Below are 19083 nucleotides of genomic sequence, written 5' to 3' on the forward strand. Positions count from 1 at the left end.
CTAGTTATGATAATATTTGTAATACAGCATGCTTTTAGTAGGATGCTCTCTAAAACACTCTGATTGCCTCGGGTTATGACATCATAACCTCAAGTCTGAAGCAGGACAGGACTGGCAAGGGTGGCAGGGGGACAATTGCATCCTGGGCCACTTTGATTTAATGATTTTGTGCCACTGACGTGGGTTTTACTTGCAATTCCACATAGAGCCACCAGGGGGGTGTGGAGTAAAAGGGTTCCAAATACTCACGGAATGAATCCCTTCTGTGTGTTCTTTATGAGTTTTTTTATGTATTCTCTCTTTGCTGATCTGTTGTAGATGAGACTGGATAGCATACTTCAGGCGTGTTGATTCCAAATGTGCTTTAGGTTGCTTTTTAACTGAGCCACCAGGCTAGAATTACCCCCCCCCCCCAGGCTGAATGTTACCAGCCCTTCCTCCAATTCCAGAACATGGAGGGTGGTGGGAGAGACAGACGTTGGGCTCCCCAAATATTTCATGTTACTGCAGAATCCAGGAAACCCATTTTTACAAGAAATACCTTTATCGTCTACACTCTGGATTCACGTAGCGATATTAAACAACAAAGGATCGATACAAACCATCAAGTTTATCCTCCATCTGCCGATCCTTGTTGGCCGGGCAGGGACCTGACTGTGGCAACAGCTGTGACCCAGATATACGCTTCGGTGCCAAACATAGTCCGATGTTTATTAGCAACGCAATAAACAAGCAAAGAAGAGAAAAAAGAGAGAGAGATTCACATATTTATTATTGTCAACCGGAGAGGGGCAAGGGACCTGTTCATGCACCTGCTAAAAAACAGAACTATTGGGTACCTGCGCATGGAGAAAAACAACATGATCGTACAAATAAATATCTCCATTAATTTATTCAAAATGGCCTCGGTGTCAGACAGATATAGCTGAACAGTTCAATCAGGGGCCCCTATGACCTTCTCTAGGACCACTTTAAGTCAGTGGGCACCACCCCGTGGATTACTTATACCCGGGGGGTGCCCGTTACAGATTTTGTTTAGAGGATATGATCTAGTAAGCTGTATAGATTCAGAGGTCTTAACTGCAGAAAACTATTTCTTGGGAACTGTTTTAGAACTTTTCTTTCTCTCTGTTTTGGACACTAAGAGTTTAATGATAACAGCCCGGCTCTTTTCTGTTCAACTTGTAAAAGGAAACTATGTCTTGTAATTCAGTGGTTCTTTGTAAACATGGAAGTAGTTTTGATGTATCCCCATCACGGAGTGATCATCTTCCAAACAGTACCATAAAGAGTTTGGTCCTTTTCTGTGGGTATGATTGATGTCATATCATTGATGTCATATCATGGTGCTCCACTTTAGGTCATACACTGGAAGGGATACTATGGGTGTCTGAGCTGGCTCAGCATCGACCTCTACAGTATCAAATGTCTATTGAGCTGGGACCCATTGGGTGATCTATTGGGTGATCTGCCCCTGTAATGCCGCTGAGGGGTTGCTGCCCCTGGACCCGCCAACCCATGGCAGAATATGTTGCTTGGTGAGTGTGTTGATGTATGTTTGTAAGAGCATGAATGGAATGGCTGGGCATGGTGAATATGTCAATGCATTGAACACTAAGGAAAGAAGGTAACATCAGCTTTTGTACAGGAAGGAGGCAACTCATCATCGTCACACGAAAAGCTGAAACTTACACATAATATATATAAAACTCTGAGCTGAAGCAGTCTCACCGTGATGCCAGTTTATATTATTTTTATAAGTTTTTTTTTTATTTTTTTTTAAATTATTTATTATTTTTAAACATTTAGAATTACTGTTCCTAAATTTCTTCCCTCAAAAAAAAAAAAATAATAAAAAAATTTATATTTAAAAACCGGAACACCCAGCCAGAGCACATAATGTATTGTTCAGTCTATACCGGCAGGCAGCCATCTTTGACTGCAGGATTTATGCACCTCTATAAAAATGTAATGCTTATCACAAAAACAAAAAGCATATGATAAGTGTGGGTTGTGTGTATATATACATGGTAGAAAAATAACAACTTGAAACAAAGATATCAAAGTTTCAGTTTTTTTTATTATTATTATTTACAGATACCAGATCGGGGTACAGGATGTTTAAATGTATATAGCATCTCTTTCATATTTCTGTATGTTTTTTTTCCTCCCCTTTTAGGAAGTACTCATTTTTTTTTAACGACTGAAATAAATAAATAAATTAACAAACAAACCGAGGCTTTGCAAAGGAGTCCTTTTAGCAGGTATCGGAGTCTGGGTGCAGTAACTCGAACTTGTCATCACAACAGAAATACTAGCAGCTTCGATGGGCATTGACAGAAGCGAGAGGAAATTAAAATACATTTATAAATAAATAATGAACCAAAAACAAGTCAAAGTACAATATTTTACCACCTGTTTGTGACGAGGACGGTAATGGCGTCCTTTTGTTTTTAAAAGTTTTTTGTTTATTTTTATCCTGAGAGGTGGGTCATGTACGGTGCTGCCTAATGGAGCAACCCCCAACATGCGCGGTTATTATTAAATAATATCACAGCAATAACAGAAGAAAAGATATAAAGGTGGTAACATATAGTCACAGACATAGCTTAGCTTCTAAGGCATCCCTTTTCGCAGGGCCACCAGGTTCACCCCTAATCTCGTTGTACAATAACAGGGATCAAGATGGGATGACAGTTTGTTGCAATAATCCAGGTATCCCGGTGGGTAAGGAGTGGGCCAGATTTCCTAAAAGGATCGTCGTATCACTCAATAAAAAGAAGAAGAAACAAAAGTGAAGTAGAAGGTATTGGGGTACACAAAGCTTTTGCTGTCTCTGGTTATTTGACCATCTTATCCAAATCTTAATAAGTCAAAGAAAATGCAGGCGTATCCGTATCCAGCCTACGAGGGTCACTGGAACAGGAGAGAGTCAGTGCGGTGGCCTAAACACCTTTTAAAAGGTCTGTATCTGTAACCGAAAAGGAGGGCAACAAACCTCAGGCTTTTTGAAAGCCCCAAGAGACGGCGGACCTCTGATCCTGCCTCGCCGATGATTCGCAGGTCACCATAAACCGAATTCTGGTCGCCACCATCAACCGTCAAATCGTTCAGTTTTGTTCATTCAATATGAAGAAACAATTAACTTAGTTATTCCTCAGCCTGCTACTGGAGCATCTCTCTGGGATCTTTAGCATGCGGAAAAGGAAAGGTTTTGGGCAAGAAAACCAGCAAGTTCTTCAAATATTTCTTCATAGATCCCTAATATGCTTTCCTGTCTACACAAGCAGCCTTTGAGATGTGGAGCTTTTAAAGAAGAAGACCTTGTGTGTCCCTCAGAGAGGTACAGGGGAAATAGTTCTCGTTCTTGGACTGATGTCCAAGTTCTTCTCCTTTAAAAAGGTTTGGCTTTTACAGTTGGGAATGTTTAGCGTAAACGGGCGCTGAGGTCCATCGTCAAACTTCTTTGTGTTTGCCCGCCGTTTTTTAAAATTTTCTGGGCTATGTTGTTGTTCCCAGTTTTCCTTTGGCCTTTCTTTCTGTCCCATCTTTGGTTGAGCCTCTTCCTCTTCCGAATAGTAATACAAGAAGTTAAGTCCAAAGCCCAAAAAGCGGTCCCACAAACCCATTGGCTTGGAGGAGAGCGACTGGGACGGCACCAGTTGTGACATGGACGGCGTGCGAAAGTTGTTGTGCGTTTCGACAGAGGCGCATAGAGGTGTGTATACGGATTTAATGTCCAGAGAGAAGGAGCGTTTCAAACTACTAATCTCGCGTCGATGGTCTGAGGAGATCCCCATGGAGGTAAACCGGCTCTCCAGAGTCGTTCCAGACTCCATTTTTGTGCAGGAACCATCTAGTTTGGTAGCCTCGATCGCTACCTCTACTTCCTGAGAGTTAGCACTGAGATTGCTGTTGCTTTGGCAAGGCTGTTCCCCAACCGTCTGCTCTTGGACACACGGGCGATCGAAGCTCTCCCTGTCTGTAGGACTGACTTCAGGAGATGGATCCTCAGACTCGGTGGGTGGAGAAGCGGCTATACTCATTTCGTATTCAAGGAGTTGTCCGAGGAAGTTAAAGTTGGGGGAAATGGTAGGTCGCTTCTCTTTAACAAACCTACGAAATAAATTGTAAATGGGCATCTGTGCTTCATTGCCACGGTTTCAAGTGTTATTCAATAAAGAACTAGCTCAAGAAGTAAATTCTGCACCTAATATGTTTTTACCTGTAGGCATCATCCAGAGAGAGTCCCATGGACCTCATAATATAGGCAATAGCGACAGCTGCTGAGCGGGAGATTCCAGCTAGACAATGGACCAACACTTTACCATTTACCAATTCCACTTTTTCTGGAGAAAAAAAAGACAAAGAAGAGTGAGCTCTTGTTAATAATGTAACACATGCATACGAGCCTGGTTCTTATCTGCTAGGGTAAGACAATGAGAGTTACGTACCTATAAACTCAACGGCTGCGCTAAGCCAGGGCAGGATCTTCTCACAGTAGCTGTCGTTGATGGGGATTCGTAGGAAGTGGTTGTCGGGAATGAAGAGGGGCTTTGGACAGCTGTAACTGACGTTTAGCACATGAGTGATGCCGTTCTGACTAATCACCTCCTGAGAAGACATTAAAGAAGAGATAGAAATTAATGAGAGTTATGAACGATGAATCACGAAGAACATATCTCCATGACTCAGTCAACAAATAAATGGACTCATGCCAAGTGGATGACCCATGGCGCAGAGCTGGGCAAAACCCTCCAAAAAAATCATGAAGTGTAGTATTTTAACTAATTTTAGGATAAAAGTCCCATTTGTCTGTTCAGTAATGCTCCTTAACCATTGGGTTCAGCTTCTTTTTGATTTTCGACAATGGTAACAGTGTAACACCTGCAATCACAGACAGCTAAGACCTGATTGCACTCGTCTTTCACACATGGTGTTTCTTCTGGGAACGGAAGAGGCATTTGTTTAAATTATTACAACACCGGATTAGGTGTTTGTATCCTTATCATCCGTCATCTGATTAACAAGCACATGTTCCATAAACGTCGATCAAATCGACCAATCCCCTCTCATTTCATGCACCATGTGACACAACAAAAGAAGTCTGAACCGACCGGTTTAACAGAGCTATGAGAAAATAAACCATAGCCTATATTCAGTTGGAAAAACAGAGTATTTGGCTCCAAAGTAACAATACAAATTCTTCCAGAGGCTGAACCGAGAAGCTCCGGGAACTCCTAACAGAGACCACACAATTTAATGATTTGCTTCATCAGAGATGGGATCTGTTTGGCGAATTCCCCGCCACCCACTTATATTGATGACTTCATACCTGGTTCATGACATCATTTTGCGAGCCAAGGTAGAGGTGCGGTAAGATCCGCGTTACGGAGACGGTGGCGGTGGAGAGACAGGGCTGGGATATGCTTGTGTGCAATATGTTGGTGGTCGTCCTTCCTTCGCACAGATTTGGGAACTGAGATGAGAATTCTGCAAATCCACCTGGAAAACATAAAACCCAGATAGTTAGAAAAACTAACGAGGGTTATTTTTGATAACATTTATAATGTCTTTGGACGTAACAACCTGGCGTGTACCTGAATTCTGCTCATTTTATATACTTTTAACTCTTTGTAAGATTTCTTTATAACTAGAAGAAGTGGGGTTATATACAACCCCCAAATGTCCCTTGTATAAGGGGTTCCATGTCAGCCAACTAAGTGAGTTGATGACATTTGCAAACTGAGAATAGAGGTCAAGCACAGGGTGGTTCATATTATATTCTAAGTAAAACAGTAGGGTTCAAAAATTATCTAGTGATCAAGATTCATGTGAAGGAGTCGACAACAAAACCAGCCGCCGACATCCAGCTGCAAATCCCATTACACCCGGTTTAATTTGGAGGCTCTGGTTCAACGCCGGTTAAACGGACAAAGCTGATACACTTTCAACACGCATAACGCATGCCTTCTGCTCCCTATTTTTGGCAAGCTACCCAATTTGGATGGGGCATAGCGATGCGATCACAGCATATACCATTTAAAGCGGGATGACTGCATTGATAACCCAGCGTTTCTCAGGGACAAGTTGATTTGTGTGCGTGAGAAAATTGGACTCTGTCCTGGGAGATGGAGCAAAGCCAACTCATAATATACAGTACATATCCCGCTAAGGAGGAAAGCTCCATACCCCCCACACACACATATATATATATATATATATATATATATATATATATATATATACTGTATATATATGTGTAGTATATGTCAAATCATACATAAAGCACAACGGAACACTAGTTTTACTGAATGATAAATATTTAATTCCTTCTCTCTGGGGCTTCATTGAAGGCTTTCTCTGCAGTGATGACCTCAGTCAGAAATGGATTACGGATTACGTATCACAGAATGAAATCCTATAAGAGGTTCATCCGCTGACTACCGACTCTTAAAACCTGATATCACTCGGAAAAAAATATAAATTTAGTCAATCGGATGTTTCTGGACTGAATGGGGGGTAAAGAATCAATGAAAGCGTCAGCAACATTTTTTTGTCAATGACCTGCATGCGGCTTTATCTTATTTTATGATAAACCAGGGGCCTTCAACAAGAAACCTCCAGCTGTTAAGCCAATGGACAACACTCAGAGCCAGCCAATACTCCCAGCTTACCGCTACAGTCACCGAGAACATATGAGGTGGGATGTATATAGGAATACCTTTATTATTTAATAATTAAAGGACATTTATTCTGAATTTCACTTACCTTCTAGTAAAGAAACAGACGTGTACTTCTTCTCCAGCTTTCCCACAACCACGGACACAAAATGTCCCGCTAATATTTCATGGTTACCCTGATCATAAACCACCACCTGCTTCTCGAAGGAAGGGTCGATCTGCAAGTGAAACCATAAGGGAGAACCATAAGCTTTATTATACAGTAGAAAGGGTATGGCTCTTATAGAAGTATTGGGGTAAATTAGTAGAATCCACATTTTGAAGGGATCTGGGGCTCTACTCTATTGAACTGTGGTGGTCCCTAAATGGCTGAGGACCTTCAGTGTTCTAATTCTGTTAACGGCCTAGAACCTGCTATAAAAAGGTTTAATGTAGCAATTCTTGAATTCTACATTCTGTCCATATGGTCCAACTAACTCTACAATTCCTAGATGTCCAGGTTTTTTTAATTGGCCAAACTAATCTAAGGTTCTAGACAGGCTGGAAAACACACGTTCAGCGCGGTGGAGAGTTACGCACACCATTGACAGCAAAGGGGGCTTTTGGGGCAGCTGAGACATTCAGAAGCCATATTGATTAATCTGACTCACCAGAGTTCAAGCAGCTCTTTCCCAACTAACTTCACGGTGAAGCTAATTGGGAACGGCCGACCAAGTGAGATCAGTGCGTGACTCAGACTGGGGAAAAACCCAATTCGGCATTACGTAGGCATATCAGTGCTTAAACAGAGCGCAGGTTGGGGATGTTTTACACTTTCACGATGAAGGAAGTAAAGTGATCTTGTCTACTAGAAAGAGCTTTTCATTACTATATAGACTAGTTAAGCCATATTAATGATCATAATACCTGAAGCTCACAAGCAGCTGCCATATTACTAATCCTAGAACCCTGGACAAGGATAATTACCCCTAAAATGCCTGTAATGCCTCAGACTGGTATATGATCACCCAAAAACAGGATAGGTAGCAACAGGCCGGGGAGGACATTTCTTGCCAAGCACCATAGGCGCCAATGACTTCCACCATCTTTGACACTTGCTTATCCCTAACCAGAGCTCCTAGGAGCCCCCAAGTGTTGGAGACAGCATCTCGAAGGGGCATCAACCAGTGGAGCTCTTCCTAACACTCATCGATCTCCTTTAGTCCTTTTCTAAGAATGATGAAACATTGAAATAGGACTAATCTAGACATTTCTATGAATTTAAGTTTAAGACTGGATATACCGGCGTGTTTGCAGCTCACCTTTGGATGGCGTGGCAAAACAAGTAACTCTTTCAGGAGGCGTTTCCGAGCCAGCTTGGAGCCACAGAGGTTCACCGAACCCACCACATGGAGGTTATTGTACTCGCTTAAGGAGCGGCAGTCAATCACCAGGACCCCTTCGCTGTCCTCTCGCAAAATCCCGGCCAGTTTTTGTGCCTGCATAGCTTGAGGTGGCTTCCTCTCTCCACCCATTATGGACGGTCTATGGGAACACAACAACATTAAATATAGATTTGTGGCTACCGCCTTCATACGTCAGATGCACAGTATATATTTCTTACAACAACAAGAGCTCTTGGTGAGAAACACCAACAGAGGTTGATTCTTATGGGATTCTTATGTCCCCTGACAATTCTTTTTAAAGAACCAGCAGGTTCTACTGGGTATCCGCCATACAAACAAAGATACGGATAAGAATGTGATAACTTAAAAATACAATGTTTCTATATGGAGAAAACAGTTAAATATGTAAATATATACAAATTTTCCAATATCCTTTTTTTTTTTTATTTGAAATGTAACGCTATTTTTAGATCGTTACCTCTAATAGCCAGAGCTATACGCTAGCTTTGGGCAAAATATTGAAAATCGCTTCCACGGTACTATAATGGGCTCTAATGTGATCGGGAACCAAATGTTACACTTCCTGAAACGTGTCATGAGCCAAGAGTGGTCAAGTGACATAGGTCACAACGTATGTGATGTATAAATTGCCGGGAACAAGGTATTTCCTGGTGTAGAAAGTGCTACTTTCTGCCTATTTTCCACCGAGCCATACCCTACACGTGTCTCTGATCCAACATGTCCCAAACATTATTTTCTCCGTTGTAAAGCTCTATTAAAGCCTCATTAATAAATGATAATTATATCAGTGCTTCATCTTTAAGTAGGCAGGAGGAATGTTCCCTGTTGCACTTCTTATCTTGAGTAAGACTAAGCAGGACACAACAGGAAGTACACAGTGCAACGGAAATATGCTTCCCCCAGCTCATTAAAAAAAAAAAAACACCACAAGCAATCTAAAATATCTTTAGGGATTTCAAGGCTTTAAAACCATTCACACATCTCTATGCAACCAGGCCTGGACCGGCCACAGAGCAAATTCTCATATATCTACACAGATTCTTGCAAGAGTGAGCCCGCCATCTCGGAAAACAATTTAAATGCCTGAGATAATTAGTGCCCGTTTGGTCTGTGATCATTATAATAATAATTCTATTAAATAATGTTCATTAAGGGCATATATTCTCATAATCATTTATGGCAGGATCCTTCAGGGAGAAGATCTTCTAAACATAACGACTGATGCTTTTATCGTGAACGTTTCTTTTTAATACGTCTACCTACAGAGGAACAAAGACTTCAAAGACCCCAAAGAGACAAAGCATTTAATATGAACCTTCCACAACAAAAGCGTGTACATTAATCAGAATACTGGTATATACTGGGGTTGGCCTGATGAAGCTCATTACGGCGGCATCATTAAGAGCCTCCTCCACTTTCCTGGTTCATTCACTAATAATGAAACAAATATGAAGGGGCTTTAAAAAAAAAAAGACATTAAGTTGCCAATCAGGAGGGCAGATGTCGGTATATATTTTGTTCTGTTTAGCACATTTCAGTTTTTTGAGCCATTAAGATTAAAAAAACAAAAATAAGCGTACAAATTCTGCTTTTTCCTCATTGATTACTGTATATTTTTATGCGTAATGTTGCACGGTAGAAACAAAGACAGAAAAAGGCGGGTTAAAAAAAAGGAGACGGGTTTTAACAGAGGAAGAAAGACAATGGAGGAACGACAAAGAGACAAAAACTGACATCTGATGGCAACATTCTGTTATTGTTCTATTTTTGCATATATTTATCTTGATATAATAATGAAACGCATTCTTCTATGTAAAGGCCATCTTCAGTGCGATGCAGGACATCAGCTTGGCCTTGTAGTCAGGAAAGCACGACTAACCCAACAAATGACATCATTAATCAAACGATCTGTGACCTCGTACAAAATAGGCATTTGATTATTTCTGCCTTCTTCTACCGAGGGATGGTAAACATTGTAACAGCGACGTCCCCTCTGCTCTGCTCTGCACTAAAAAGGGTTAAGGCAGAACCCTCCCCTTCATAAAGCCCATTCGTAAGATAAACGGGTTTAATTCGGGCAGCGTGAGGCATTGGGTGCCGAGTAATGCCCCTTTAATTCACAGGAAAGCTATTTCCAGCAGCGGGAGTTAATGGAAGTACTTAATCATGGTGTATTTCTGCAAGGGTGGACGTAGGCCTGGTATAGCTCACCGCGCATACACAATAGATCGCGTGTTAGGTCTCTAATTCAGAGCACACTCTTCTAATTGTAACACGTAGCGGCATTTATTATAAGCCAATAAAAATGAATGCTGGTCTCTTTAAGGAAAATCTTTCAGGATGAAATCCAAGACAGGGTTGTGAGTCGGGGAGCTTTGACGAAAAGAACCCTGAAAGATATCACAAGGAATCTAGAGTGTAAGCTTATGAGTCGAGCCCTGTTTCCCTAATGTATCGGCTGGTCTTAGTCTGACGGTTCTAGTTCTGTTGAACCCCTTTAATGTAGGGACCGTAAGAAGCGCTGCGGGAATTATTGGCCATATGAATAAAAGATAATATTATATATTTTTTCCTTTTTAAGAATCCTAAATCTAAAATAAACACGGATAGAAAGATTCACCAGAACACAACTTTATCCATAAAACATTCAAAGTATAGACACGAGCATAAAACATCACATATGGACGAATCGTACACATTACATAAACAACAAATCCATGGGCCAACTTATAAAAACGCAAGTTTAATTAACTTTGACCTATTTCCGAAAAATCGAAGAGGTCTAGCAAAAAAAGGGATTAAAAATCCAAATTTTAGGTCTGTCATTCATTCCTTCTAGAATTCACCCTACATAAAAAAGGACCATTGATTTTTGTTTTCATGGAAAATGTGAATGCTATTGAATTAGTCTCTGTTCGGTCTGGGTGATGAAAGATGGAAGCAATGAAAGTGGAATTGTTAATATTTTATAAGTCAAATACTCTCTCCTCGCTCAGCGTGTTCTGCAGGAAGTGCAGGGAGGACGAACTTGGGGATTTTCCCCACGCAGGAACTTTAAATAATTAAAGTCACCAATGACAGGCGGTTACCTGGTTTTAATTCTTTCATTTAAAAGGAGCCTTAAAAACGACCAGTTACAAAACATAACATATATTATTCACTTAAATTGACTAAACTCAAAGGGGATTCACAACATATGTATCTATAAGTCTCTATAGAGATCCAGTAGAGATTTAAAAGAAAAGGATGCAAAAATAGGGGTAATGTGATAAAAACTAATATTTGCCCCAAAATGATGTATAACAAAAAAGGTACATAGATATCTCAATAATTAGATGCATATTTTGCATTGAGTATGTAAACTTGAAATATATATATATATATATGTAAAAAAATATATAAAATGTCTAAATATGTATTTTTTTTTTTATCTGATTTCACTTTAGAAAATCTCAGAAGATCTCAGTGGAAAAAAAAAAAATTCTAAAAAGAAAAAAAAAATCCCATTTTCAAAATAGTGCATTATTATGTATTTGTATTTGAGATCCCATCAAAGTGTTAAATTTATTTCCTAGAATTATGAGCTATTTTATAACATATGATGTCTGAGACTATAGATAACTCGCTAACCAGCAACAGCCTTGTTTGGTATAAGCATTAGGTCATAAGTGAAAAAAAAAAAAAATTAGGCGATGAGGTCATCCAAAAAACATGGACGCTTATTTTGTGATGTAATGGGATACCAGAGAGATGAGTTATTGGCTCTGAAATAATGTTTCACTGGGGCAGTTATATCTGGATTGAAGCTTCACCCTGTTACACGGGTCTGCAGGCATTACATTGTACAGCGCTGCAGAATATGATGGCGCTATATAAACCAATAAATAATAATAATATGTTCCCATAAATCAAATTCTGCACTGCTTCGCTATGGATTAAAAATATTTAAATAAATATTTAAAATATGATTTTTTCTTGCTCCTGCATTTTAAAGGGCTTTTCGCAAATCATAGTCTTTTTTTTTCTTCCATTGAACCAAATGAAAACAGGCCCGGTTTCAAAATGATTAAACTCGGCAATATATCCCTGATTTCCAAAAAATTAGATGAGACATTAACCCTAGGTTGACCACAGACCTCATTTGAAGGAAAACCACATAAAGCAGAAACACAATAGTACAACAAAAATCCCCTGTTTTAAGTCCGCAATGTGTTAACACACTTCATTCGACAACCCAACAGAACAAAAAAAAATATAATAGTAATAATAAATAAAATATAATAATGAAATATAGTATTTTCTCCATTTTCTCATAGATTTTAAGGATTTTTTTTTTTTTTTTTTACGCCTCCTTTCCTTCCTTGTCCCGCTTCCAGTAATGCGCAAGATATGTGGAATTCCCGGGATTAAGGAGCCATGTACAGGAAGCAGAGAAGGTTAAAAAAAAATGCATGGAGCGGCTTGAAAATATGCGGAAAATGTAAGGAGCCAAGACAGGGGAAAAGAGCAGGATAGCAAAGGGAGGGACCGAGGCTCGATGCGGATACATAGAGGGAAATAATAATAATAAAAAATCCCCAAAGAGACGAATATTCTGAATTAGAATGATCATGGCGCAGAAGAACGGAAAATCATTACCAACCCGATCCTTCTCAATGCAATGAATTCCAATCAGCCGCGGATCCCCTAGGTCAGGAGCGGAGAGCTGGATACCAACAGCTGCTTAGGGGGGATTACCTCTGCTTTACCCGGCGAAATAAGACCAGCTGGGTTATTTAAAGCAGGAATGGTGCAGGGTGGCTGCAAGCTCATAGAGGAGCTCTATACACCTATAGCCCCCGTTGAGTCCCCTATATATATTTATCTATATATATATATATATATATACATAGACAGGCATCCTGCATGGTGAGATGGTGGTACCTGAATGGTATTGATCCCAACACAATGCATGCAAACCCAAACTGGGATATACTGGTAGCATGGAGCTGCACCAGCCCTTACCTTTCCAATGGCTTTGGTGTAAGATCTCCTGGTTTGCAGCAACGGACTCCAGCAGCAGCACCAGCAGCAGTAGTAGTACCTGCAGGAGCCTCAGCCAGGCAGAGTCAGGAGGCAGCAGATCTGAGTTTCAGGTGTCCAGTACTATATTGTTATGATGACTGGAGCCAGCAGAGAGGGATGAGGTAATGTGATGGGAGGGAGGAGAGCCTGTGGTGGTGGTGGTTGGAGAGAGAGGGGGGGGGGTTGTTAAAAATAACTCAGGTTGATGTCATCTCCAGCCAATCAGAAGCCACTCCAGGCAGAGCTGTGATGTCACCTCTCAGCCTGATTAAAACAATCCTTTGGTGGATTTTCCACTGACACACACCATTAACCCTTTCTCTGAATGACTGAATCAGCATACAAAAGGGAAACTAAATGGAGCATTATGTACGCGGGAGAAAGAATGCACACAATGTACACCGTTTGCCGATACATTAAGAGATACGGAACACATGAACACATTTCATTGTTTTTATTTTCTTTGCAGAGCAACATTGTATTGACATGACCGATTTATACAAGTGTTGCAATGCAAAGAAAAAAAAAAAACGTCATTTATAACATTTCTGTTCACAACATTATTAACCCCTCTCTACCTTTACAGAATTGAATGGGGTGCTTAATTTGGATCTGATAAAAAAAATCATTGGTTTATTGCGACGTTGTTGCAAACGCGGTTGTTTGTACATTAATACAGCAAATCCGCTATATTTGTCGCCGTGATGTAATCGCGCAACTGGCTGAGTGCTAACGCCGCAGTCCGAGGAAGCCCTTTTACAATATTATTTATATATTTATTTTTGCAAATTTCAATCCCAAATTTATCTCCGAACCCTCTGGGATGTTATTAGTTAAGATGAAGCTCTGTTCGGTAGAAGCCTCTGAATTTTGGGGCAATAATTAGCTTTGTTCCTTTGTGTCGGTGCGATATGCCCTCTGCTTCTCGACTAGCGCATTATTCCAGGTGGCGGTGCATTATAAATGTATCCTGCAGACCGCAGCAAATCCACCGCATGCAGCTGGCTAACTGCGTCCACGCATGGTGCCCAAGGAGCATGAAACACGGTTATTTTCTGCATGCGTCACATTTTTCCCGCTTTGCGATATATTTTGGTCCCTGCGAGCTGAATGATTTCAACTATTGATGAATTAAAAAATGGTATCACTTCTAGATTGTAAGCTCCCTCGAGCAGGGCCCTCGTTACCTTTTATTTCTAAAAGTCGAGATTGTTATGTCCTTCCTCTTTCCCCATTGTACAGCGCTGCAGAATACGATGGTGCCATACAAACCAATAAATAATAGTAGCAGCTACAGAAAAAGACAGACAAGAAACAATTGCAAATATATATGTATTTTTTTATTCTAAGTTCCATACCTGCGATACCCTCCTACCCAGCAAACATTCTAATGTTTGGGGTTTTTTTTTTAACAATTTTTATCATTTTCCCTCCTCATTCAAAATCAGCCTGACTCGTTAATTACTAGGTGTTCCTTATTGAATTCTGAAATTCAGGCAGGGGGGTAACAATCGTGGTTACAGCTGCAACCGGGCCCGCTACTCTAGGGGTCCAGGCGACTCCTGCTACCTTTTGTGCGCCCCTTTAAAGCCGTTGGCTGCCGGTAATAACCACAGGTAGCGGCGTGGATCAAGTGCTTCACCATGCACGCTGTGTCTGATTGATCCACTGTGCAGGAAGTGACATCATATCCACTTCCTGCATCCTAGATGAGTCTGCATACAGCACGGAGGAAGAGAGACACACCACTCCTGCAGGTAATTGGTGTGGGCAGAGGCATAGGCAGGCTGGTTGTGGGCAAAGATAGCACAGGCAGGCTGTTTGTGGGCAAAGATAGCACAGGCAGGCTGTTTGTGGGCACTGACAAGCTGTTTACCCAGCATACATGGTGGAAGGGATCTCGTTAAGGTCACCTCTACTTGGTAAAAATCAAGTCGCTTATTACAGGAATGCCAGTGACTGTCGGCGACCAGATCGCTGTCGGTAAGCAGGAAGCGCAGTCTCCCAGAAAAAAAGCAGCTTGTAACTTCTAAAGTACAAGCTGTTTTCTCATTAATCTGGGAACATCAGAAGAATAACCTAAACTCCTTCAAAAGAAGGTCAAGTTGACCTAAGTGAATATCCCCCCAAGTAATGTAGGTTTAAGGCATCCACCAAATGGTTTGTTTGCATCTCTGTCCGCAAAATGAGAAAACACGGTAATCCTGAAATGCAGGTTTTGTTTTTATAACACGCACTACTTAAAGAACTTAAACAAGGATAAGTCAGGGTCATGAATTAAAAAACACATCATACGGGGCAACAACTGGTGTAATGCATCTGTCTATCATCTAATGGACCATGAAACATCTGATGGGACCACATATATCAACGAGGGCCGGTATCTGCCTAAACTGCTGATATGGGAGCCTTTCTGTTCTGTCGAAACATAGAATTTGCCGGCAGATCGGCCCCATTCGGCCCGTCTATTCGCTCGTTTCTCCTGCTGGAAAAACTCAAAACCTTAATCAGTCGTTGGTCTTATCTTAGATTCGGGAGCCGTATGCCTATCCCATAAATGTCCTCTCGGGGTGACACATGGGCTTTGGTGGATTCTTGAAAGATCTGCCCAGAGAACTTTGCCGACTCTCACCCCACACTGTGTAGAACGTTCATGGTCTTTGCTCTTCCGTGTGGTTCTTTTGTACGGGTATGATATGAGTCCCACTGGCTCTTTAAATAATAACAATCACCAGTAATGGTTAACCAAGTTCATCGGACTTTGTACTTCCTCATACAACTCGTTCAGCTGCACAACGTCTTCTGGAACTTCCCACCACGGTAAGGGTTGGGTTTTTTAAAGGCTACTATTTAGTTACGACAAACTGATCCTCGTTAGGAGAAAAGCCATCTCCTATCACTTGGTTTCCTCTTTCAGAAGCTTATGGTTGTGTTCACAATGGTAACATCCTCAAAGAAACATCAGAACGTTCGTGTTTACATGGAGATAGTCATCCGATATGTATAAATAAACTCTATTAATTCATTTGGATGATGGGATATTCCTAATGCAGGCACAGGACATGTTTATATGACATCATATCTGGTTGCTCCAAATGTTCCTGGCCAAGGGAGCCCGAAATGAGCAGTGCAAGAGATGTGAACCAGAGAAGGCACGGATCTCTTGGCTTCCTACCCTAGACCGCCAGGGATTTCGTACCCAACCTCTCCAGGGAAGGTGGGCAAATGCGGTGAGGCCGTAACTAATGTGTTTTAGACAGGGGTCACGGGTAGGAGGCAAATAGGCTCGGTGGAGGAAATGGGGGCTGCGCAGCGAGATCGTGAGAAAGAAGAGGAGGAAACGATAGAGAACTTACATGGGAGACACACAAAGCTTGAGGAGCATTGAAGACTGAACAGAGACTTGTTGGGGTCCCTCACTGTCTTGATCTTGATATATATAAGGTTAATATACTTGCAGATTAAAGACACAATGTTAAATGCATGTGATAACTGTGTAACTTTTCGGGGGTCCCCCTTACCAACGCATTGAAGGACTCTGCAGAATCCCCCCATATGCATTTGCTATGCAGGAGATGGCTTTGCCATTGATGTCAATGTGAGAGCTTTCCGTCCAATGATCGGCTGCTTCAAGCAGCAAGGAGCTGCAGCTTCTCCCTAAGGTTTTTTCTCTTCTGCGATGAGGCTGCATGGGACGTTAAATTGTCCCTTTAACCCATAATCAAAAACCCAGATCTCATGAACCCAAAACATCCCAATCACATTGAAAGGGGGCGAGGGGGGCAACCATACATCTGGGACTTTTATCCAGTTTTCACAAAGCCTTCTCCAGAGCTGACGCTCATTACGTCTGATGGACTCTGAGTTAATGAAACAATAATACTTAATTTTTTCCTCTGTTGCCTCAAACCATGTTCCGTATTGTCACACGCTCCGTAGCTGATCCCGATAGGAGTCGTAATCCAACTCCAGTCTGAAGGACAACCAGTTGACAAACCTCATCGGCCGTGCAGCTGTCGTGTGAATGACACACGTCTATCACACGCGTGGTACACGGAATTAATGTAACCCAGCGAGGTGTGTGCCATGATTCACATCACTCTCTTCCATATACGCTCACCATACATTACCTAATCTGTCTTAGGTAACGTCTTGTCCTTCCAGGTACAAAGATGACTTCTGTCGACACTTATTTGCCGGTCTTGGGTGAGGTAATGCGGCTACTCATAGGGCAGAAGTCAAATTTGTATTTCGGAAATTTACGTAATAAGGTATTTTGAGGAAGAATATTGCTTTTTTTTAATGAAGTACTTTTATTTATAAAACCCATTTCTGCTGTTTCTATACTCATTATCGGGGGTTTTAGGGCTGTAGAACCCTGCGATCCCCTCATACCCAGCAAACATTCTGACCTCCTAGAAAAGAGGGGCTTCAGGAGAGGAGAAAGGGACTGATCATTCTATTCAGGGACACTTGGGAGGAGTGGAATTCTATCCCACAGGATCTGCAGGCAAATAGGGAGGCTAACTGCTAGTTTAAAGCACCCTGAAGTACTAAAAAATATATAATTGATCATATATGTTGTGATTGTGTAAAACTGCTTTTTAGGATATTTATAAATCTATTTAAAAAACAAATTCAGGAAATTCACAAAGATTAGTCATTTAAGTCTAGTGAGGAGGAGAGACACGGCAGATGTACAGTTCTAAAAATGTAGGAATGCTTATCCATAAAATCAATGGGTTTCTCCCCAAATCTTCACTGATTTCATAATTATGTCCTTAAACATGGTAAAAAAAAATGTTTTTACTGCAAGAAAAGAAAAAGAAAACATTTTTCTGGAATGAGTAATGGGAACAGATTGTGATGTATCTTCTACCACGTGGTGTCCACATGCTTCAGAGGCTTGGCCTGGGATCAGAGACACGACCCACATGTTTAAACGTCCTGTACTCCGTCCAGAACTATTTAGCCGCATTTTAGCCCAAAAGAAACACAATTTTTTTTTTATTTTTTTTTTAACAATTCATATATTCAAAAGTAATCGATAACAACCCAGGCATGGGGAGTTGTACGATTACAGTACTCAAGGGGTTACTGGCAATCTGTCACATAGATTTACAGCGTTTGGAACAGGTGGGACTGGATACAAAGACTTATCTATAGTCTACAAGGGCAGAACCGTGAGCATGCGCAGGGGCAGGAGATGGAAACATAGATAAGGCCCCTTCCGTCCATCCAGTCTGCTCCTGTTTCCTGCTGTAAAGACCAAACTCAGGGGCGTACCTAGGAGAATTTGACCCGGGCGGATACTATATTTGGCACCCGCTACACACTTACACTAACACTCACTCATGCTACCGCACTCTCACTCATGCTCTCTCACATACCTACTAACTCTCCCTCAATGTATCCTTAACTTCCTTGTCGACCACCTGCCTCCGCTTCTTCTCGTCTGTTCTTCTTTCTTCATCTGCTTCTCCCTGGTTATCAACTCTGTGAACCAGGCCTCAGGGAGCGCTTCCGCAAAAGGGCGGAGCCTCCGTGCACACCCTCTCCCCGGATTGGAGGAACGGGGGGGGGGGAGAGGCTGTCCGCGTCAGGCACGCCGTGGCTCCGCCCTTTTGCACAAGTACTCTGGGAGAAGCGGACGAAGAAAGAGAGAGACAAGAGGAGAAGCGGAGCTGCCGAAAAGGAGAAAGGAACACGGAAGCGGCCAGGGAGAGAGAATTTATGTGGGGTGGGAGACCTCTGTGTCTCACCCGGGGTGGACCCCATCCTAACTGCGCCACTCAACCCAACTCATCTGCGCCACCCACTGACCCAAATCAACCCAATAACAAGAATATTACCCCCCTCCCCCAATAAACTATAGAACTGTCAGAAAATTGAATGCTAGGACAGAAAAATTTCCACCTGCATTTAGGGGA

General features: G+C 41.6%; 1 protein-coding gene across 1 annotated transcript; it reads right to left on the minus strand.

Moving 5' to 3' along the window:
• Positions 1-3335: 3335 nt before the first annotated feature.
• Positions 3336-8197, minus strand: LOC149273416 (dual specificity protein phosphatase 8-like). The gene is made up of 6 exons (XM_089506336.1): positions 7985-8197; positions 6772-6901; positions 5336-5505; positions 4455-4614; positions 4226-4349; positions 3336-4116 (listed from the first exon to the last, which is right to left on the minus strand). The coding sequence occupies exons 1-6, from the start codon at positions 8195-8197 to the stop codon at positions 3336-3338; spliced, it is 1578 nt and encodes a 525-aa protein (XP_089362462.1).
• Positions 8198-19083: the final 10886 nt, after the last annotated feature.

The sequence above is a fragment of the Sceloporus occidentalis genome, unplaced genomic scaffold (genome assembly GCF_023333645.1).
Source record: "Sceloporus occidentalis isolate IW3139 unplaced genomic scaffold, rSceOcc1.0.p SCAF_377, whole genome shotgun sequence".
Taxonomy (NCBI): domain Eukaryota; kingdom Metazoa; phylum Chordata; class Lepidosauria; order Squamata; family Phrynosomatidae; genus Sceloporus; species Sceloporus occidentalis.